The following is a 23,957-nucleotide window of genomic DNA, read 5'->3' on the forward strand; positions in this document are numbered from 1 at the left end:
TCATTTCTCAGTTACTAGCACTGGCCAAGTAATGGAGAAGTTAAAAAAAAAAAAAAAAAAAAAAAAAAAAAAAGGCAACCGCAACACTCCTTGTTTAATCCACAGTTGCGTTTCTAAATCAATCTGATTAGAGGATTAGCGACAATAACTCAATCATTAAGCAAGCTTAATTGCTGTGAAACGGCCAAAATAAAGCATTATTACTGTACATAGTACTTGAATCATTAAACAGAGCATTTCAAGGCTGAATGTGTACTCAATAGTTCTCCGTAAATCCTTGTTGAGATAGTAGAGTGAGGTAAATGAACTGACAAAGCCAACCAAGGTAAGCCTTGCCTCGCTATCAGTAATTGTGATTCTAGAGAAAAAACTATCAACACGACTGAACAGATAATAGAGGCTCGAATTGGTGCTCTCTTCAACAAGTCATTTACAATGTAATCTGTATTTGTAAAGGAAAAGGAGCTAAGGACACAACCCAGTCTCCTGTATCCATAATCAAGACTTTCCAAAGCCAACACCGGTCTTGCTTCTTTTCCGAGTTTCAATCTTTTCAGGTCTTGGCAATCCGGTGCTTTTCTCATACTTCGTCTCTAATCCCTGGTCAGAATTTGACAAAGAAGTTATTCTAAAAGAATTCAAGTCTCAATAACTTCAAACATAAAGGGAAAAAGGCGCAAAACTTCAACATGGACCTTCAATGCTTCCTAAAATAAGCTTTGGTATAAATAGTAGAAAGGTCGTACAAGCTTCAGTTAATTGAAATCTAAACCGAGTACATCCACGGAAACACAATGTGCTTGATTACTTGTTAAATCCCATGTCTTGGGACTTGGCAGTAGCTTAATTTCCTAAAGTTACCTCAAAAAAATTACGATGTAGATTTCAAACACTCCTAAAAAGTTGCATCAATATACATTTAAGAAACAAGACAAAGGTCGTCAGTTGAAATGTCATGCGAACAAAATTCCACAAAAAATGTATTATTATATCTTTATATGAGCTGTTGCATGTAATACAAGGATTATAAACCAGAACAACCAGTTCCACTTCAAGGACTCTACACTTCTTTTGATTAATCATAATCAAAAGAGTTTAACAACCGGTCGCATTTTATCAATTATCATTAATTAAAGGCAAATTTGCAAAAAATGACATTTTATAACCCAAATTTTGCGAGAAATGACCTTTTATATATTTTTTTGTAAAGTTACACCTTAAATGTCAACTTTTTTTGCGAAAGACAGCCAAAAGCAAGTTTCCGGCATTGACTGACCTTTTCCGACGGTTAACCTGCACGTGATTTTCACTTGTTGCTTTAATTTGCTAAACACACCCATTTTCACTTCCTCCCCTGTGTTCTTCTTCCCCACTACGACCACTACCACATTCTTCTCCCTCTCCTCCTCAAAACCCCTCTTCCGTTCTCTCCTCAAAACCAACACAAATCTCAATCATCTACTACGCAACATCAGTATAAGAATTGAATAATCAGAATCAGCAGCAGTGACACCTCTATATGGTGGTGGAATCAAACACGATACCGCCAGAGCTAAAGACGATGAAGAGCATAGGGGAAGTGTACTCTGTCCAGATTCAATTGAATTTACAGAATTTAGGGGAAAAACCCTAATTTTTTGACATTAAAGTTCCACAAAATTACAACACAATCTTACCCAATTCTTCCCGAGCAGCGTCGAATTATGATGGGGATTGAATGAATTTTGTTTCCTGGTTGAAGTTAGTTGCAGAGGGCATTTATATTTTTCGAATTTTTCTGGGTTTGGGGAGGAAGAACAGAGGGGAGGAAGGAGATTTTCGAATTTTTTTTCAACTTTAGGTTTTAAAGCTTAGAATTTTTGGAGGGAAATTGGGTGAGTTTAGCAAAATGAAGTCACACGTGAGCAGCACGTGGAAGTCAATGACCGGAAAAGATCAGTCAATGCAGGAAAATACCCTTTGGTTTTCTTTCGCAAAAAAAGTTAACATTAAGGTGTGATTTAACAAAAAAATTATAAACGGTCCTTTCTCGCAAATGTGGGCTATAAAAGGTCATTTTTCGCAAATTTGCCTTAATTAAACTACCAAGCTTCAATTACCAACTCTCCAAAGTCCAAAGTACACATAAATCCAGAACATTAAAATGTGAAATGACGAGCAGCAAGCAAAACTTGAAAATCTCTTCTTTAAGCAATCATTAACGAGGCCAACAGTATTTAGATGAAGCATCTATTGATTATTCTTTAACCGCTTATCGGATTCATTTCACTGCTAACCTCATCTATAAGTTAACCTATTTTATGTCATAAAAAAGGGATAAAAATTTAAATCCAAAGATGATTTTTATATTTAGAACTAAAGAATTTTAGAACTCCTGAGTCAACCAAAATGAAGGGGGTGGGGGAATAAAGCCAATCAAGTGATACTTCTGAGTGGGACAAGCCAGAAAAGCCCCATGAGCACAGTGAAATGTGGGGAACATTCTGATAGTAAGATTACCTGTAACCCGTCACGTATTTTGTCAAGTTCTTCGTCTGTCATTTTCTCAAAGAAAAGGATGCCCTGAAAGTTTGATTGAAAGACCATAAGATGCAAAGACACATTAGCATAATAACAAAATGAATACCCAAAGAACACAAATGCAAGTCAGGTTATAGTTGCTATCATACAAGAGACCAAACTGCCCTGTCTTCATTGCCGTTTATTGTTTGTCTATGATCTTGCTTATGTTCTCTTAATAAACAGAAAGGAGATGGAGCCCCTGGGTGTTTCACAAGTAAGGCTAATTTGCCAGGGGCTTCTTGAGAGTCAAAAGCAGCTGGATTTCTGCAGAAACCTAAGATTTATTCAAACTTATAGGCATTCCCAGCACGTGTTGTATAGTTTTTAACAAATCTATCATTGCAGCATTCCAATTTCAAACAATGTTTTGATTCAAGAATATGCGAAGAGATAAAAACAATGTTTTGATTCAAGAATATGATCTGTTATCCAATTTCAAACTGTAGGGGGATTCTTTTGTCTTAGTCATATGATAGGATAGTTAAAAACATAGAAGAGATTAATACTCAAAAGGCCGTTAGTGTGGAAGATAACAGATCATGTCCAACCAAGACTATATGAGGTACTCAAAATGCTTTAGTTGCTCAAAAGGTCTGCAGCACAGAGAGAAAAAACCAGGAGGCGGTGTGTGCTCCAAGTATGAAGTAAATGAAGTGGGTGAAATTGAACTTGAGGAACGAATTTTCGGATAACAACATGATGGTCTATTTAGCTTATCAGGATTTGAATGGTGGAAAGCTTTTCGTACCAGATATACTATGAAAGGGAAACTTGGATGTATCAGTAGCAAGAAAGAAGAGGATACATTTATCTGAAGTATGAAAGGGAAACTTGTCTGAAGTACGATGAAATTTGGGGAGTTGGATGTTGTATTGACAAAAAATATATATACATATATCTATACTTCGTATATGATATAAAATAAAGAAAAATAAATAAAACAGGTCGTTTAGAAAAACAGGAGCTATAATTGGTTAGAAACACAACAAATTTCCAAATGCTTTTTTCTTCAGATGAGTGATACAGCTGGAAGTGAGACTTGAAAATTCTAAAGAGTTCCATCAAAGAACCAGTCAACTATACATGGCAGCAGGGCACGGGACACAAAGCATAGTTGACTTTATATGCTCATTCATTTTAACCGGCGAGAAGATACTTCATCCAAATTCATAAAAAAATTAATTTAAACAATATTGACACAAAAATGTATTACTATATCTTAATGATTATTAAGATAAAATGTGGTCAATATTGACCGGCGAGAAGATTCTTCATCCAAATTCATAAGTCAAAGAAGGTCAACCCCAGAAAAATCCCCACACCCCAAAAAAAGAAACATGGCAGAGAGAGCAGTGACATATATTATGGTCTACCTGCAAATGATCAAACTCATGCTGGAATACACGAGCGGGAAGGCCTGATAAAGTAACTGTGAATCTTGAACCACGGATATCGTTGGCATCAATCTTGACAGATTCTGGTCTCTGCAAATGAAGATTTTAGATATTTAATTCACATTAACATGTCAGGCCAACCTCTACAAATTTGTTAACAGAAATATTCAGTACAGCTGAAAAAATATAGAGGCATATACATTTAAATATTTCATTCACAGGACATTTCCTTAAAAATGTGGTTTCCACAATCCACATTAGTCGTACAATTGTACAAGGATGCACAAGCTGGCCAAAAAAAAAAAAACAGAAGGGGAAAAGATCTGTGCAGTGCAATATTACTGTTGAAATGAAAACCAGTCCAAAAGCCAAAGTTATGGCGGCAGTTTTTGCTCAGGTTAACCATTAATGCTAACCTAAATTCCTATGGAGATACAAATGCTGCATCTGTAAACTTCTATTATTTTGTTCACAACTGAGTTAAAAACACCTTAATAATTGGGAATTATTCTAAAGTAACAAATTTCTCTTTGGTTGAGGTGGATTCATTATGCACTGGCCCCCTAAACAGGTTAAAAGTCCTGAGGTACTAGTTACAAAGATAATTAACCATCTCCAAGTGTCTCTCACACTTAAGAAAAAACAGGAAAAAGAACACTTAAAAGAGAAAACACAAAAAACAAAAAATTATCAAGAAGAAATCTAAGAAGATACATGTTTGTCATTTGACTTCAGTTTCATCAAAGAGAAGATGGCTGAATGGGTAAGTAATAGAAGTTCTACATTGATGTTAGACAGCACATCCCTTCCATTTATATTGCCCAACCACCACAATATTACCCCAGCATAGATCATAAGAAGTTGAGCCAGGCACCAATATGTGATTCCAAGTAGCTTTTACATGTTAATTCAACAAAACGTCTGGTAGATAATCACTGACCAGCGCATAAAATGGCTACAAGCACCGCACATGAATTATGGTCTGTATTGCAATTTGAATAAGCCAATATCCATCTCCAAAAGTAACCAAATTCCAGACAGGTATCAAATAAGATTATTTCTATGGTTTATTACCTTGCTCCGAGATAGTTGAGATAAACCTCTGATGGGGACTTCACTAATGCCTTAGTTTTTCCCATAACTGTCGTTTAGTAATTTCCACCCAGTCAACTCATGCCTTAGGTTATTCAGTTTCCTTCCAGACTAACTCATGCCCCTAAGTTTCCAGAGACCATCGAGGAATCAATTGTGAGCCCCCAGTGCTCATATTCTCATGTTAGAACTTTAGAGGAGCTGTTTTTTATTTTCTCTTTTGAAATTTCAAAAGAACTTTACATCAGTGGGACTTTTGGACCTAGAGCACCATCCCCGAGCACCGTGCTAAACCAAGACCAAATACTCGGTATGGGCCATGGGTGGTACGTGGGTGGGATGTTCCAACATGCTCAATGTTATTCAAGGTAGTTTTTCACATCCATATTGGTGCCTGAACCCCATCCATTCAGCTTTTGACACCAGAGAAAATCCTTGTAGAAAATTTACGAATCGTATGCCAAAGAAGAAGCATAAATTCACTACTTCATGTAATTTGTGTCAGCACAAGTTCTTAACCCATCTCAATGTTCTTAACACAAGGATTTATAATACTTGATTTAACACTTCTACATACTTTATTCTATTTTTGGTAAACACATTTTACCATCTTAACCACCATTTCCCCACAATATTTACACATTACCACACTCTCTCTCTTACTTTACCTACCTTTTTCTTACACCCAACGTCATTTTTACTACATCTCTCGTTTATCTTAATCTCACACTCACTCTCTTTTTCGAACTTACCTAGGTACAAGACTGTACACTAACTGAGTAGAATATTAAGGAATGGAGAGAATATTATATATTATATAGGATTCATTCTATTCACCCGATTTTCACTTACTTTGAACTTATCTTATCTGAACTTAATAGAACTTATCAAATCTTATTTTAGTTATAAATTGTACTTCGGTAACCCTAACTTTTCTTGTATTTAACTGAACTTATGACAAAGCCATACTCTCTCGTCAGTTCTAAATAAGTGCATCACATGTGAAAGCAGATAGCTTTCAAGAGTTTATAGCTAGGATGCTCGGACTCGGGTACGGTGTCCGACTCGGGTACGGGTCCAAGGGTCGGATCCTGAAATGTCTAAAATTAAGGACTCGTGGACTCGTTCTTGAAGGGTCCAAAATATGAATTTGGACTCGGGGACACGGGTCATTATTTTAATTTTTGTACATGAATATTTACAACTACCAAAATTAATTAATTTGACGTTTTTAAAAAATGCAGTAAAAAGGGAAAAGAATGCAGTGCTGCTATAGAAAACGTAAAATAAAAAAAGCCTTGCTGTGAAAGTAAAAGCCTTTGAAAACGTGCTGCTTCTTAGGGAAAAGAAAAAACCCTTGCAGTAAACAGTTAAATACATCTCATCTCATTGAATGGAGCTATGGAAAACGTGTAGATTCTTGTAAAATAAAGAGCAGTAAACAGTTAAATACATCTCATTTAATTTAATGTAGCTATGGAAAACCTGTAGATTCACAGGGGCTTGTTTTTTTTTTTTTTTTTGAAGAAAAAGGAGAATTACAGATTACAATACAACTGTCAATAAAACAGCTGTCAACTTCTGGTCCACATTCCTTTTAATGAAGATAAAATTACCAAAAGGCCCAAAAAAATTGATAAAAAAGGCCAGCAAATTAGAATTTGGAACGACTGATCTATCCATGGAGTCTCTTCCATTCCGCAGCAAATGACGAGTCCGTTTTCTCTCCCAAGAGTCCGGTCCAGATTCCGCACCCGCGTCGTGTCGTGTCGACACCGGTATGGCGGGGTGTAGGGGCGAGTCCAGGCATCCCAGGTTTACAGATGGTAATATTATATTGTTGTACGGAGTAGAAGTAACCTAGCAGATCATCCATGTCACAGCAGACCATCGGACATCTGATAGGACAGATCAAGCAAAACAACCGCAGGAAGTACCTATTGAAAGTACCACAAGTCCTCAAGAACCTCACAGACCCTCAGGTCTGCGGGGAAACGACCTGCTAGACGACAACATAGATACGTCGTTAAGCAAAAGGACAAACAACAAGTACATCACTAGCGTACACGCGGCAGCATCTGAATAGGCCAAAGTACTGAATAGTACGCCTATAAATACTGCCGTCCCCATTCATTTGCGGACACGTTCAATACAAGTACAATTCTTAACCCTCTCTACTTTCTCTCTCTAGAGCATTATCTCATTTGCTGACTTAGGCATCGGAGGGGGTTTCCTCGGTTAAACCCCCGAGGTTAGCTTACGTTCGTTTTGTCTGACAGGACAGCATCACCAGGCAGGGCTCCCCCAGTTCCACACTCGGAACAAGTGGCGCTAGAAGGAGGGGGACTTCCCAGACCTTGCTTCTAAAAGACCTACCCTCTCACACAATGACTGAGTCAAGCGAACCGATAATCCAGCAGATAGAACCACCCACCTCAAAAAACAACCAGAGAACCACAAATGTACCCTTGTTCGGCATGCCTCAGAGTCTTGGTCCGCCAAGAGAGACACCACAATCCAGAGCTATGGCAACCCCTAGCCAGGGCCAGGGTATCCCAATTCCAACCAGTGCCTCACTAGCACGATTGGGGGCACAGTTCTCACCCGACCAGATGCGCACAGCAATAGAAGTCCTGACATTCCTTACTCAAACAACCCCACAAGCCCAGGTCATGAGAACAGCCCCAGAGGTTGAGGTTGAGCAGAGGAGAAAACGTCCCAGACCCCAACATAGTCCGAATGTTTGGAGGAGGAATCTGCAGCAGGACATGGAAGGGGCTGATAATCAAGAGTATGAAGCAGAGAGTATCACACCAAGCAGAGCCCAACCCCGGGCAAGGACTGAACAAGCACCCAGTCATAGACACCACTCCGTGTCAGGTACGCCCAATCCCATCCGAGCAGTAGTTAAGCCTGATAATTCTCCCTTCTGCGATGAAATACTCTCTGAAAGAATGGAAAAGATAAAAATGCCCACCTGCAAATACTCCGGAAAGACAGACCCAACGAATCACCTCTCTGCCTTTGGGGGACACATGATGCTATATACCAACACAGACTCTATGTGGTGTAAGGTCTTTCCTTCCACTCTAGAGGGGATGGCACAGAGCTGGTTTGGTAAAATACCCAAAGGCACCATAACATCTTTCCGGCAGCTAGCTATCTTGTTTCGCACCCAATACGTGGCAAACATTGCCAGAGAAAGGATGACAGGGGAGCTGATGTCAGTCATCCAGGGGCCTCAGGAATCTCTGAGGGAATACATATCCAGATTCAATATGGAGGCGTCGAATATACCCAAGTTGCAGCAAGGGGTAGCAGTCCTGGCCATGATGACTGGTCTGCGGGATGGAGAGTTCAAGAGTTATCTGGGCAGAAAATCATTCACAACCCTGGCAGAGGTACTGGGAAAGGCAAATGAATTTATAAAGAGTGAAGAAATTGGCAGAGCAACCTCACGTCGATATGCGGCAAGTGAGAACAATTACGGTAGTCAGAGCAAGAAAGAGCCATACAAAAAAGAGTACCCAGACAGAAGAGAAAACCCACAGCCAAGAAGAGACTGGTAGGGACCAGGCAGAGGCAAAGGTAACGAGTTTAAAACTGAGAAAATGGGGAAGTTTAATGAGTATACCCCCTTAGTGGCATCCAGAACTCAAATTTTTGCCATCAGCAAAGAAGACGAGAAGTGGCAGAGACCTCCCAAAATGTACAACAAGTACAGGGACCCAAAAAAGTACTGTGACTTTCACAGAGACCATGGCCACCTCACAGAAGAGTGCACTCATTTGAAGGATAATATCGAAGATCTGATCCGGAGGGGATACTTGACTCAATTCAAAGCAAAAAGCTCGTATAGCAGGACCTATGAGAACAGAGATAATGATAATAGGTCCGACAATAAGAAGGCGGAACCCAAGCAGAGCTACCCAGCAGACCAAAAGAGAATGGGCGACATTTTGGTCATAACAGGAGGGCCAGTTTACGCAGGAACCACTGTTAGCGGGGCCAAGGCCAGTGTGAGCGAATTCAAACACCAGGTTAATTACCATAATTCTGGCAGGTGGCCCGCCCCTCCAAAAATCCCGCAGTGCACTTTCACAGAGGAGGACTGTAAAGGCATAATATACCCCCATGACGACCCCATGGTACTAGCCCTGAATGTAGCAAACAGAACAATCCACCGTATTCTGATAGACGGAGGTAGCTCTGCGAACATCTTGTTCTGGCCTGCTTTCCAAGAGTTGCAAATTGATGAGAAATACGTAAAACCAGTCAATTACCCAGTAATCGGATTCACAGGAGCCACAGTGATACCAGAGGGGATAGTCAGTTTGCCGGTGCAGATTGGCCAAGGGAAGGATATCAAGGACATCATGGTAGACTTCATGATTGTGAAAGTCCCCGCAGCCTACAACGTCATTCTTGGCAGACCATTCATCCATGACGCAGGGGCTGTAGTCTCCACTTATCACCTTACCATGATGTATACGACAAATGATGGCCGCTCAGCCAAGGTAAAAGGCAGTCAGGAGCAGGCCAAGAAGTGCTACCACACTGCGCTAAAACAACCACCCAGACCCCCACCACTGGCAGAAGAAGAACTTCCCCAATCTCGAAAAAGAAAGAGAGCAGAGCGCAAAAAAGACAAGTTGTTAAGCATGGAAAACTTCGAGCATCGGGAGGAAGGTCTGTTGGAACCCACGCCAACTGACGAAACTGAGGAGATAGAATTAGAGGAAGGGTTGACAGACCGGACGGTTCGAATTGGCACAGACGTAGACCTATCCCTCAGAGTGAACCTCATCGGTCTGCTGAGAGAGCACGCAGACATATTTGCTTTCTCAGCGGACGAAATGCCAGGGATTGACCCCAGTGTCATGGTCCATAGACTGAATGTCAGCAGAGAAGTTAGGCCAGTGAAACAGAAGAAGAGAAATTTTTCGACAGAGAAGAATGTGGCCATCCAAGAAGAAATCAACAAATTGCTAGCAGCCAAGTTCATAGAAGAGTGCGATTACCCAGAATGGCTGGCTAACGTTGTGATGGTAAAGAAAGCAAATGGTCAATGGAGGATGTGTGTAGACTTCACGGACCTAAACAAGGCCTGTCCGAAGGACTGTTACCCATTGCCCAGAATAGACCAGCTGGTTGATTCCACCAGTGGACACGCTCTCTTGAGTTTCATGGATGCATTTTCCGGCTACCATCAGATCAGCTTACTCGAATCAGATCGTAAGAAAGCTGCTTTCATCACAGACGCTGGAGTTTATAACTACAAAGCTATGCCATTCGGCCTGAAAAATGCGGGTGCAACCTACCAGAAGCTTGTAGATAAGATATTCGCACAGCAAAAGGGTCGGAATGTGGAAGTATATGTGGATGATTCCATAGTCAAGAGCAAAAAAGAGGCCAATCACATCGCAGACCTGCGAGAAACATTTGCTACGTTGAGACAATACGGCATGAAACTAAACCCAAAGAAATGTGTGTTCGGTGTTAAGTCAGGAAAATTCCTGGGATTTCTGGTCAGTGAAAGGGGAATAGATGCCAACCCAGAGAAGGTGGAGGCCATACTCAACTTGCCAGAGCCAAAGAACATACGAGATGTGCAGAGATTAACGGGAAAGATGGCAGCACTCACTCGTTTTATCAGTAAATCTGCAGATAGATCCCTCCCATTTTTTCAGGTACTGAAAGGCAACAAAACATTCAAGTGGGAAGCAGAGCAAAAAAAGGCATTCGCAGAGGTAAAGAATCACCTAAAGAGCCTCCCAACAATAGCCAGACCAGAAGTAGGAGATGTTTTGCAGTTGTACATCTCGGCCTCCAAAAAGACTGTAGCAGCAGCCTTAATAGTGGAAAAGGACAAAGCCCAACAACCAGTATATTTCGTCAGTCACATTCTCAACCCCGCAAAGCAGAGGTACCCCCTGATCGAAAAAATGGCCTTCGCAATTATGATAGCTGCCAGGAAGCTGAAACCATACTTCGACGCTCACAAGGTACAAGTATTAACAAATCAGCCTTTGGAGAAATCATTGCGAAGGCTGGATACCTCAGGCAGACTGCTGAAATGGGCGGTAGAACTCTCAGAGTACGATATTGAATACAGGCCAAGAACGGCCATAAAGGCACAGGCATTAGCAGACTTCATAGCTGAGGCATCTTACGAAGAAGAAGAGGAGCCTCTGGGGACCTGGCAGATATATGTAGATGGCTCAGCCGCAGTAACGGGGTCAGGAGCAGGCATTATAATGACTTCACCAGAAGGTAATGTCTTTGAATATGCCATAAAGTTCAAATTCAAAGCCTCAAATAATGAAGCAGAGTACGAAGCAGCGATCGCAGGCATTCAAATGTGCAAGGCAGCGGATGCTAAGAAAATCGTGTTGAAAACAGATTCCCAGTTAGTGGCCAGTCAGTATAAAGGCGAGTATGAAGCTCGAGAACCGTCCATGCAGAGGTATCTGGCACTGATGAAAGAAGCAGTAGCCCAGTTGGAAAGCTTCGAGATCCAGTTGGTCCCCAGGGCAGAGAATAGCCAAGCAGATGCTCTCTCAAAATTAGCAAGCTCTTCGCTGCAAGACCTGGAAAGAACAGTGATGGTGGAAGTACAGGAAGAGAAGAGTATCGATAAGAGGCCTATGGTAAATGCCATCAGCACAGAGCCTCAGTGGTACGACAGTATAGTATCATACAAGCTTGGCAGGGGTCTCCCTACAGCAGAGCCAGAACAGAAGAAGATAAAGCGAAACGAACACTGGTTTGTGATCTACCAGGACAGATTGTACAAAAAATCCTTCTCCCTACCCCTGCTGAGATGCGTCTCAACTGAGGAATCACAGAGAATCATTGAAGAAATTCATGAGGGCATATGCGGTAATCATATTGGGGGTAGAACACTAGCTTTGAAAGCTCTCAGAGCAGGGTACTATTGGCCAACTATGGTGAGTGACTCGCAGTCATACGTGAAGAAATGCGACAAATGCCAAAAGTTCGCTCCAGTAATCAATCAGCCCTCAAATGATCTGCAACCAATCATCAATCCCATACCATTCGCTCAGTGCGGAATGGATATCCTGGGTCCGTTTACAGCCGCGAGTGGAGGAAGAAGATACTTGATCGTGGCAGTGGATTATTTCACCAAATGGATAGAAGCAGAGCCCACAAAAAGCATAACAGCGAAACGAATGAAAGACTTCATCTGGAGAAGCATCATCACAAGATTTGGCATCCCAGAAAGTTTGGTCTTTGATCACGGGACACAATTCGATTGCATACCGATAAAAGATTATTGCGCAGAGCTAAGAATCAAGTTTGCTTACGCATCAGTATGCCACCCACAGAGCAATGGACAGGCCGAGGCGGCGAACAAGCAGATCCTTGGAGCTCTGCGAAAGAAAATCGAGGATTTTAAGGGTGCATGGGCAGACCTCATACCAGAAATTTTGTGGTCCAATAGAACAACTGAGAAGGAGGCGACAGGAGAAAGTCCCTACAAGTTAGCCTTTGGAGCAGAAGCAGTATTACCGGTGGAGGTTGGCCTGCCCAGTTTCAGAGTGCAGTACTATGATGAAAGCACCAATGAACAACTCATGAGGGAATCATTAGACCTCCTGCCAGAGGTAAGGTTGCTAGCAGAGCTGAGACTCACAGCAAACAAAGAGAGAATGAGCAGAGCTTACAACAAAAGAGTCAAGCACAGGCCTATGCATGTGGGAGACCTGGTACTTAGACGAACAGCAGCTACAGGAAAGGGCAAGGCAGAGGGGAAATTCACTGCAAATTGGGAAGGACCATACCAGATCACAAGGGAGATAGCCCCCGGCTCATATCATCTCATGACAATGGATGGAAAAGAGCTAAAGAATAGTTGGAACGCCAACATGCTCAAAAAATACTATGTTTAGTACAAGTGACCTATACAATGATAAGGCAAGATAAGCCAAAATTATCCCTTTTTGTACTCCTTCTTACAGAATACATATAATAAAATGAGCTTGGCGGTTCCAAGAAAAGATAAAGTGATAAGCAAAGCACGACGTAACTTAGAAATACGCCATGACACACACATTCAACAGATGACTTGACTTGATCACTCAAGTCAGCTGAAGAACAGTGTCATGATGAATTTCTAAGTTAGAATATCGCAGAGCAATTTCTGAGTTTTGCCTTGGCTAAAACCAAGACAATTCAAAATTGGAAAACAGCCCAAAAGGCTAGTTAGAATATCGCAGAACAATTTCTGAGTTTTGCCTTGGCTGAAACCAAGGCAATTCAAAATTGGAAACAGCCCAAAAGGCTAGTTAGACTATCGCAGAGCAATTTCTGAGTTTTGCCTTGGCTAAAACCAAGGCAATTCAAAATTGGAAGCAGCCCAAAAAGCTATTTAAAATATGCAAAACAATTTCCGAGTTTTTGCCTTGACCAAAGCCAAGGCAATTCAAGGTTGAAGGTAGCTCAAAAGGCTAGCTAGAATACCGCACAAATGTCACAGAGCAGTCCCTAAGTTTGCCTTGGCAAGAGCCAAGACAATCCAAAAGGGGAGGTAGTAATAAAACATGCTATAAAGCTTGACTCTGATCAAGGCTAGAACTTTCAAAAGGCAAACAAGATATCAAAAATTGGCTAAGTACCTAGCAAAAATATGCATATCAAATGCCGGCGGCTATACCTTCATTAAAACCAAGGAAATAGATAAAGTACAGCCCTACAAAATGGCTCTGAGCAGTAAATACACCAGCCAGCTCAAAAATATCTAAGAAGAAAGGCAGAAATAAACTAACTGTAAATTGTTCCAAAAACAGAATGGCACAAACGCCACCACCCAACAGGGCAAACCCTAAATAATATTGTTTAAAAACTAAACTATTACATAACAGGCCCAGTCACACAAGAAGAACATGGGGATAGCCGCCACACCCATTATTCGTCATTGCCTGCAACATCATCTTCATCTGAGAAAGGCAAATCTCCAGGGTGAATGTTCTCGACGCAGAAGTCGGGCACATCACTAGGCTCTATGGCATGACCCTCAGCAGCTTCAGCCTCCCGCAGTTCCTTAAGAATGGTAAGGTGCAGGCCAGCAAGCCAATCCTCTTCGATCAAGCTCCAATCAAACTGCAGATATTTGCGCTTGATTATGAGAGAGGCCGCTTTCCACCCGCCATCATACCTCTGCGTTAAAAGGGCATACTGAGCGTCAGAGCGACAAAATTCTCGCATAGCAGCAGCCACCTCCTTCTGCACAGAAAGGCGAAGGTCTGCCAGCTCATCAGCATGCCTCTGCTCAACAAAGCTTAGCTGCTCCGCCAAATCCTCAGTACGTTTCCTCTCCGCCTCCACCTCCGCCTGAGCCTTAGCTAAATTCTCCCCAGTTAGGCGCAGAGCTACAACCTCATTAGCCAAGTTGTCTCTTTCGACGGATATCGTTTGAACATTGGCATTGGCAATAGTGAGGGAGGAGGATGCTCTTTCGTTTTCCAGGGTCAGGTCTCGGATCTGCCTGTCCTTTTCTTCAAGAAGAGCAAGATGTTCATCATGCTTCCTCTGATAGAAGAAAAAGAAGTCGCAGAGCTCCTTCACAGCAACCCCAGCCTGTAAAAAAAAAAAAAAAAAAAAAAAAAAAAAAAAAAAAGAGATGGCTAAGTACAAAAACACACAAAAAATGGCTAAGTATAAAAACAGCATAGATTCAAAAGCTTCTTACCTCTAGCACCTTCTGGCAGGCGTTAGCCCCATGGGTATACACACGCTCAAGAGGGCGGTCAGCTGGCAGTGTTAACCCCTTCAACATCCGGTACGCCAACGTTCCGCCTTTCTCTGGGAAGCTGGCATACAAAGACTCGTTAGCTCTAACATCCCAGTGAGGAACGAAGATGTCATCGCTAATCGGCGCAGGGGAGAAACAGGCAGCCAACTCAAGGTTCACCGCAGGGCGAACATCAATGGCCTCCTTCTCCAGAAATTCCCTGTTCCTAATGTTCACAAAAGCAGGAACAGAAGACTCAGGCAACCTCAGTTGCTCCTCCAAGTAAGCAGCAAGAGCAGCAGATGAAGTAGGAAGAGAAGCGGTGCTTTGGTTAGCAGGGGCAGAAGCTTGGGCCTGCTCCTGCGAGCGAGAACCCTCCCCGGTGCAAATGCGCTTACCTGGGCGCTGCACAAAAGGGACGTCCTGCTCCTCAGTCACGATCTCCACCTGCTCGGAGATAGAGGAATTCACGACTTGGTCAGGGTGAGCAGATCGCAATTGATCTGCAGCAGTTCGCGTAGCGTCAACAGAAACGCTTTCCGTCTCAGGACGAGGCCGACGTTGGCCCGCAATATTACCCCCTCCATGAGTGGTCTGACCACGCCGAGCAGAGGCAGATATAGAAGGGGTAGCCCGAGAAACAGGGGCAGAACGTGGCGTTGAGGTGCTCGCCCCAGCGGTTATTCCTGCAGAGCCTCCCCCTCTGCTAGTGCGGCTAGCCACAGAACCCCCACCTCTAGCAGTACGACTAGCAGCAGAACTCCCCCCTCGAACAGTTCGTCGAGAGCTTGCTCTGCGTCCGCCAACAACATCAGCTATGGTACGATAAGCGTTGGCGGGGTCTTCAGCTGGCTCGTTAGTCTGGGGGGTTCCATCAGCAGTTAAACCCAGGGAGCTCATATCAAGGTGTTGACGACCTAGCAGGACAAGGAAACATAAGAAAATGTTATTTAAACCCAGGGAGCTCATATCAAGGGGTTCCATAAAAAAAAAGCCAAGTACAAAAAAAAAAAAAAAAAAAAAAAAAAAAAAAAAAAAAAAAAAAAGAAAGAAAAATGTACCATGAGGATGAGTGTTGCACAAGTGCATAGCGGAAAGAACATCATTCCGCAGAATATACATCGACTGAGGCAGCCAGTTCTTGGGGGCACGGCCGACGTCCTTTCCGTTCGCGTCGCGCTTAATTACTGAGTCAAACCACTCATAAGCAGCGTCCTCCAAGTTATGACCAACCAAAACCTCCACACCCTCCATCTTGCCATTTGGAGAAACAAAGGTACGAGGCAGAGGAAAGTCAGCGGGAACTCGAAGCCAGAAGAATCGACCCTTCCAATCCCTCTGCCCAGTGGGGTTGCCCAAGCAGGTCATTTTGCCCCGAGCAGTGTAGGTGGTAAACCAACCAATGCTTCCCTCCTTGTTATCGCTGCTTCGGACACAATGCAGCCGTTTGCATAAAGAAAGGGTCTCAGGGAAACCCTTGAAGCGCACCACCCAGAGATAGCAAATTAGGGTCCTCACAGCGAAAGGATGCAGCTGCGCCAAGCAGACATTGAATGCCTTCAGAAACTTGACTAAGGTTGGATCAAGGGGAAAACGCAGACCGAAGTCCAGATGGTATGAGTACAGCCCAATATGACCAGGAGGAGGAGCGGTAATACGAGCATCATCTGCAGGAACAACCAACTCATACCCAGGAGGAAAGGCATAAAGCTCCCTTCCAACGCCAGGATAGTCATGCTGGCGAGCGGCCTTGAGCCAGTCCGTATCTGGCGCAGCGTTTAAAGGACCAAAAGAAACCTCAGGGCTCAGATACTCATCGGTCGGACCAACGGGCACATCCTCCTCAACATACAGGGGAAAGGGACGCAGATTCTCCACCTCCTCGAGGATGGGGTTTTCTACATAACGCTCTGCGTCACCAGAAGCACTGCCGGAACCAGTTGCCATCGGAGAACGTCTGCGGTAAACATGCAACGACCCATCAGTACTCCCAATAAAAGGCCCGTCTAGTTGATCAAAACTGTCCAACCAAGCTACTTCTGCCAGGGGTTGGATGTCTAGCCCAATAGGGGCATTAGGGGGAGGGTTCAATCGAACCGCACTGGCCAAATGCTCATGGCGCAGTTCTCTAAGACGTTGACGAAGGGCAGGAGTAGGCCCTGACACAACAGGCGTAGCCCTGCCAGCAACGGGGGACACGCCCCCAGAGGAAGAACCACTGGAGATAGATATCACCGCGGGCTCAGAACGAGAAATGGTATCATGCATAGACTTAGTCCTATTCTCTGCTATTGTCCTAGCCTCTTCATCAGAGGGTAAAGAGACAGAGGAAGGGGAAGAAGGAGAGTATGGCTCGGAGAATCACTCATATACCCAGGACTACTAGGGTTGGCACTATCAGAGGTATCAGACATGTTGACTGAAAGAAAAAAGAAGAAAGAAAGAAGAATAAACAAAGGGTAGAAGGAGAAAAGTCAAGACAAAACGACAGAGAAAAAAGAACAAAACGACATAGAAACATACATGTAATATAAAAAAAAAAAAAAAAAAATAAAAGAGAAAAGGAAGAGGAAGACGAAAAGCTCCAAGAAGCGCAGAAATGGCGAAGCCAAGAAAACACAAACACTCCCACATTTCATTCAAAGAACACATACCACAAAAAACTCACAAAAACTACTAAAACAGTTGAAGGTACATGCAAAACCAAAGAAGACAACAAAGGAAAAGCAAAAGAATTACCCGGAAAAGAGAAGGGCGAAGAGAAAGGTTCAACAATGGCGGACTAGAAACCCTCGAAGAAAAACGCGAACCCAAAGAACCTCGACAATTTCAAAAGAAAACACCACCACCAACGGATGCGCAATCACCGGAATAACAAGAAAACACAAGAAAGCAAAGAGCTTGGAGTTAGAGCGCTCGAAAAATGGCGAAATTGAGTTCGCAGCAAAGTGGAGTTAGAGGAGAGTAAGAAAATGAAGAAGGTAAGAAAGAGGAGAGAGAAGAAGAAAATGATTGAGACTCGTATTTAAAAGAAGAAATAAACGGCCAAGATTTGAAGACCCTTCGAGTCACCCACCTGGATGAAGGACACGTGGGGCGCAATAAACCATGACGGTTTATTTTCCTTTCAAAATGCTAACTACAGTAAAACCACGACGGTTAAAAAAAAAAAAAAAAAAATAAAAAAAATAAAAAAAAGATACGTACAGCCACTCACGCAGGTTATGACCTGAAAGAGCAGGTCTAACTCCAAGCAGTCAGCCCTACTCTCGGGGACTAGTTGTACAGGATGCAGCCAAAAAACACTGAAAGAGCAGGTCTAACTCCAAGCAGTCAGCCCTACTCTCGGGGACTAGTTGTATAGGATGCAGCCAAAAAACACTGAAAGAGCAGGTCTAACTCCAAGCAGTCAGCCCTACTCTTGGGGACTAGTTGTACGGAGTAGAAGTAACCTAGCAGATCATCCATGTCACAGCAGACCATCGGACATCTGATAGGACAGATCAAGCAAAACAACCGCAGGAAGTACCTATTGAAAGTACCACAAGTCCTCAAGAACCTCACAGACCCTCAGGTCTGCGGGGAAACGACCTGCTAGACGACAACATAGATACGTCGTTAAGCAAAAGGACAAACAACAAGTACATCACTAGCGTACACGCGGCAGCATCTGAATAGGCCAAAGTACTGAATAGTACGCCTATAAATACTGCCGTCCCCATTCATTTGCGGACACGTTCAATACAAGTACAATTCTTAACCCTCTCTACTTTCTCTCTCTAGAGCATTATCTCATTTGCTGACTTAGGCATCGGAGGGGGTTTCCTCGGTTAAACCCCCGAGGTTAGCTTACGTTCGTTTTGTCTGACAGGACAGCATCACCAGGCAGGGCTCCCCCAGTTCCACACTCGGAACAATTGTGAAAGTGGGGTAAGTGGATGAATTCTTATTTTAGTAAAAGGAGTCCATAAGAGATAAACAATAAATAAATAAATCTGAGTGGGGACTGGGACCATGTTAGGGGAGAGAAAAAACAAAATTGTATAAAGGTCAATAAAATTTAGAAGTGATAGACTTATTTAGAAACGGCTGAATAATGCAAGTGTTGCACTTACTTAATACAACATAGACGGGAATAATGTTAATACTCCCTTCGTCACAATTTAATCGTCGTAAACTTTTCACGGAGTTTTATGCAACAAATTATTGTAAGTTTATCTATTATACGGAGTAGTTAAATAGAAAACGGTGGGAGAAAATGGAAGAATTTTTTTAATTGAATGTGGGCCCATAACTTTTGGTAGTGAGAAGAGAGGTAATAAAATATTAGTGGGTCTATGACATAAAAGGAAGTATGATAATTCAATTGGGAGGACAAAAAAGGAATTGTAACGATTAAAAATTGGGACAGAGGGAGTATATGGCAGAAATAGGGCCAAAGTTGTTATGCTTTAACTGTTGCCATTATTTGGTTTTAAAAATAATTGGGTCAAAATGGGTCATAACATTTTTTTTGTTAAGGAAGGGAAGGGGTTTGGACAAAAAGGGGAAAAACGTTAACAAAATATATTTGAATTAGACAAAAAGGGAAGGGGTTTGAACAAAAAGGGACAAAAGGGGATTGGATACAACAACAACAACAACAAAGCCTTAGTCCCAAAATGATTTGGGGTCGGCTAACATGAATCGTCGTAGAATATCGTCATTGTCACCAATCAAACAAAAAAGGAGCAAAAAGTAATAAGAAAAACAAGGAAGAGAAAGTGGAATTAATGAAAGTAAGAAAGGGAAAAAATGTATATATATTATAGAAGAAATATTGTAAGAGATAATAAAAAATAAGTAAAGTTTAAAATAAATGAATAAGTAAAATAAGTATATTTCAAAATAGCATGTAAATTAAAAAAAATAAAAAAGAATTCTAAAAATAAAAAATAATAAAAAATAATAAAAAAAAATAAAATAATAAATAATAAAAAAAGAAAAAAAAAAGGAAAAAAAAAAAAATAGAAAGAAACAAAAACATGAAAGCTGTATAAATCAACTGAAGTCATCAATGTATATTCTCTCCCTCTACACTGTCCTATCCAACGCCATATTTTCCTCAATCCCAAGAAAGCTCATATCGTGCTCAATTCAATCACCTTCCTCCAAGTATTCTTAGGTCTTCCCCTACCCCTTGCAGTTCTATCACTTTGCCACCCTTCTATCCTCCTAACCGGGGCATCACTTGATCTTCTGCTTACATGTCCAAACCATCTTAAACGATTTTCCATCATCTTAAACTCAATCGGTGCAACCCCTACTTTCTTCCTAATAATCTCATTCCTCAAACGATCCTTTCTTGTATGCCCACACATCCAACGTAACATGCGCATCTCCGCCACATTCATCTTGTACACGTGACAATGTTTCACTGCCCAGCATCTGTGCCTTATAACAAAGCCGGTCGAATTGCCGTGCGGTAAAACTTTTCCTTCAATCTTTGGGGCATGCCTGAATCACTTAGGAACCCCGTGTCACCTTTCCACTTCAACCAACCTGCTTTAATTCTATGGGCCACATCGCCATCCAAGTCTCCATCATTTTGGATAATAGATCCTAAATAACGGAACGTTTCAGAGCCTTGGACAATTTTCCCATCTAAGGTAATCTCCCCTGTCCCTCTATCTTGGACTCCACTAAACTTACACTCCATATATTCCGTCTTGTTTCTACTCAGCCTAAAACCCCGAGATTCCAAAGTTTGTCTCCATAACTCCAACTTACTTTCCATTCTCTATCTTGGATCTTAAGAAAATATATTTTCATTAGGTTGGAGTTGGAGTAAACTTGCGATAAGTTTGGATCGGATTTGGACATCAATTTCTGACTCAAAAACACATTAAATTGCATATTGACTTGGTAAATTCCAATTTAATCATCCAATTAACATGCCTATACACCATGGCCTAACACTCCTATATTTATAAGCATTGACCCACAGCACATCAGCAATTTTAATGCGTGATTTAACACACTCAATTACATTCGATCCTTCACAAGAAACAATGTAAGCCGCAAATGCATCACTAGCATATAGCAGAACAGTTGTCATCTAAGGTTGTAGAAAGTACCTGTACGTCAGCGTATAGTCCAGGAAATGACAAACAGCCTTCATTAAAAAGTGTCGTCTTTTGCGAATGCTTGCTCACTCTTGGATTTATAAGAACAATTTCTTCCCCCTCACCGCGTTCACCAACAGGATTAAATACCATAAGCTGGACATTAATGCCTACTTGAGGAGCTGCGAGTCCAATCCCCTCAGTTCTGCGGAAAACGAAGCCAACAAGTATTGTTCACAACCCTGTCAATAAAATTCAAGACCTAGAATTATTGCTCACCTCCTAAGAAAAATATTTTGCAAGTTCTATCACAAGTTAAATGGCAGCATACACTGGTGGTGAAATAGAAGTCATGAAGGATTATATTGTGCCTCCTGATTTTTCTCTAATCATCATATATTAGCAGTGGCAAAGTAGTAACTCCCATGAGACGCAAAAGGTTGGAGCTCTAGACAGCAATATAATCATCTCTCAATCAGCAATTAAAAAATTAGTCCATCTATAAATGAAATGTAACAAATCAAATTTTACCACTCCCCCCGGATTTGGTATTGTCAGGTTCTACTATTGAGTTTAACAAATACGAAGTACATTTGATTATCACATGTCCATGTCTATGATAGCAGACTATGTCCTGCATCCTGTTATCCTTATGGTCCTCTTTCCACCCAACCCAACCTTGTAGTATAAGAGTAGTAAGAGTAAGAGTGTAAGAAGTATATCCGACACACGTACATCTTGGTTATTAAGTCATACAAAAGACCTATGACGAACCCCAATATAAGCCATCTCCTCTCGAGATGCACCCATATCCAACATATTAGTTCGCAAGTTCAAGCTACATAATAGCAAGTTCTTCACTCCATAGTCCATACTAAGAACATGTTTATCAAACACCAATATTTTGGTCTTTAACCTAATAAAATATAATATTTTAACTTTTCTCTCTCCCCAACACCAAACCGTACACTAACAACATTTAACAACATTTATCAAACACCAAAAATATCATCTATTTCCTACATCATCCAAACTCACCTACATTTATTTAACAAAACAAATTTAGGTCAATGAAATCATTTTCCAATTAAAAGAAAAAAATAATAAATATTTTTGGTCCCCATATGCCACATGGCAAACTCTCCAATCAAGATATTGGTTTTCCACTTGGTGTTCATGAACACCAATTTTTCTTTGATTTCATTCTCTCTTCCTTTTTCACTCATCTCTCTACCTATTTTATTACTTTTTATTCACTTCTCTCTCCTAAACACCAAACCAAGGTGTTTAATAAACATGCTCTAAGGGAACACCAAAAACCAATACATCTAAATAAATTTTTAAATGAACTACCCCAAGCAAAGCGCAAACTCTATCTCAAAGGGCATTGTATCTTCCAATACTTGTATTGAATCTTCATAAAGACTACATTTTGCCATTTCAGAAACTTATCACATTGAAAACTCTCAGAATAACTCATGACACCTAATTTAAGATTCTAAACAGACCTCTACCTCTAGGTTATTAGGTATTTCAGACCTAAAGACACAAACATCACTAATACTATTGATTTTCATCAATCAATCTTTTACTGGTTAAATTATACTAAAGTGTCAAATTCTAAACAATAACTATTATCTGCATCACTAGATTTTATATCATAAATCAATAGGCAGCCTGAATAATACAAACAATCAAGCCAAATAATCAAATTTCATATGAAATTCATCAAAAACTTATAGATATTACCATAATTTAACAAGCACAAATTATAGCAATTCATCCAAAAAAACTTACTTGTACATAACATCAAACATTTCATCAACCAACTTCTTCAAATTATCATCAAACTTATCAATTGGCTTGTTCTTGGCTCTAAGCCTTGGGTCTGGATATTCCACTATTTTCAATGGTGACTCAAACTGCAAATCAGCACCTTGAAAGCCCACAAAAAGTAACAAATTAATTACCAAAAATGACAGTTCAAAATAATTAGTACTAAAAAGGGGAAGAAAACCCACAAAAGATAACAAATTGAAGTGGGAAATTCAAGCTTACTTGAAGCAAAATCATTGTCTTTGGTGGGGAAACTTCTTTTTGCCATGGCAAGCACTTTGGTGGCGGTGGTTTTGACGGCGGCGGAGTGAAGTGTGGGTAGTGGGTTAGAAGAAATCAGAAGGGTAGAGACGGAATAATTGGGGAAGGAGAGACGCGATGAAGGGGAGGAGAGAGAGGGGTGTTGATTCCATTGAAATGGATGATGGTGCAGAGGTCTGCTTGAGGTATGCATTCTTTGCTTGCTAGCTTGTGTGTTACGGAGTAAGTACGGAGTGAGTATTAAAATGTGTTACGGAGTATGACTGTATGAGTGGGACTTATAGCTTGTGTTTTGAACAGATGCTAAACATTAAGTGGCTTGGGTTCAGGTTGGAATGTTGGATACCAGTCATCCAATACAACTATACATGTTAAAAATGACTCGAATTTGAATCAAAAATATTGGGTCTTGAACAAGATTTTATTAAAATGTGTTACATTCAGCAATATTTTATATACCGCCGCACTCTTTATAGTCGCGACTGTTGTCATGGAAAAAAATCGATTTTCTGTCAAAGAATCATGCTTAACACAGCCTATAGCGTAAATTCGAACCGCGTCTAAACTAAATTAAGGGTAAGGCCCGTATTCTCTCTTCTGTAGATACGCTATCCTTTCTGGCTATGGGGGTATGAAGTCGCTAAAGCGAAGCTTTTGGAAAGGAAGTGATATCTACAGATTGATTTGATATTAGATTAGCGATCGTACTATGATCGTTCGGAAGACATGGCCCCGCGCGCTACACACAAGAATGAATTGTTATGCGATCGCTATTTCTGCAGGCAGCCTATCAAATCGGATCTGATCGTAGCTTCGAGTTCAGGTGCCGTACCGCGGCCGGACCGGAAAGGAGGGGGACACCGAACCTCCTGCCAAGAGGCAAAGGTTGCTTGCTAACTCTCAGCCACTTGTTAGAAGGAAGTGCAGCTTGATTGTCGAGGAAAAAAAAGAAGG

The 23,957-nt window shown here is 41.5% G+C and overlaps 2 protein-coding genes across 2 annotated transcripts; both read right to left on the minus strand.

Moving 5' to 3' along the window:
• Window positions 1–135: 135 nt before the first annotated feature.
• LOC110780128 (peptide deformylase 1B, chloroplastic/mitochondrial) lies at window positions 136–23,258 on the minus strand. The gene is made up of 6 exons (XM_056843500.1): window positions 22,965–23,258; window positions 22,704–22,842; window positions 20,919–21,111; window positions 3,936–4,046; window positions 2,500–2,562; window positions 136–600 (listed from the first exon to the last, which is right to left on the minus strand). The coding sequence occupies exons 1-6, from the start codon at window positions 23,194–23,196 to the stop codon at window positions 499–501; spliced, it is 840 nt and encodes a 279-aa protein (XP_056699478.1). The 5' UTR covers window positions 23,197–23,258; the 3' UTR covers window positions 136–498.
• On the minus strand, window positions 4,053–20,909 carry LOC110787102 (uncharacterized). Its single transcript, XM_056843496.1, has 2 exons — window positions 14,761–20,909; window positions 4,053–14,648 (listed from the first exon to the last, which is right to left on the minus strand). The coding sequence occupies exons 1-2, from the start codon at window positions 17,068–17,070 to the stop codon at window positions 13,977–13,979; spliced, it is 2,982 nt and encodes a 993-aa protein (XP_056699474.1). The 5' UTR covers window positions 17,071–20,909; the 3' UTR covers window positions 4,053–13,976.
• Window positions 23,259–23,957: the final 699 nt, after the last annotated feature.

Source organism: Spinacia oleracea, chromosome 4 (assembly GCF_020520425.1).
Source record: "Spinacia oleracea cultivar Varoflay chromosome 4, BTI_SOV_V1, whole genome shotgun sequence".
Classification (NCBI taxonomy): domain Eukaryota; kingdom Viridiplantae; phylum Streptophyta; class Magnoliopsida; order Caryophyllales; family Amaranthaceae; genus Spinacia; species Spinacia oleracea.

Coding starts and splice junctions, on each gene's coding strand:
- LOC110787102 (XM_056843496.1), bottom strand. CDS start 17,070: ATGCATGATACCATTTCTCGTTCTGAGCCCGCGGTGATATCTATCTCC. Junction 14,649..14,760: donor CCTGCCAGAAGGTGCTAGAG/GTAAGAAGCTTT, acceptor TTTTTTTTACAG/GCTGGGGTTGCTGTGAAGGA.
- LOC110780128 (XM_056843500.1), bottom strand. CDS start 23,196: ATGCATACCTCAAGCAGACCTCTGCACCATCATCCATTTCAATGGAAT. Junction 21,112..22,703: donor ATGTTTGATGTTATGTACAA/GTAAGTTTTTTT, acceptor CGTTTTCCGCAG/AACTGAGGGGATTGGACTCG. Junction 2,563..3,935: donor ATGAGTTTGATCATTTGCAG/GTAGACCATAAT, acceptor TCAAACTTTCAG/GGCATCCTTTTCTTTGAGAA.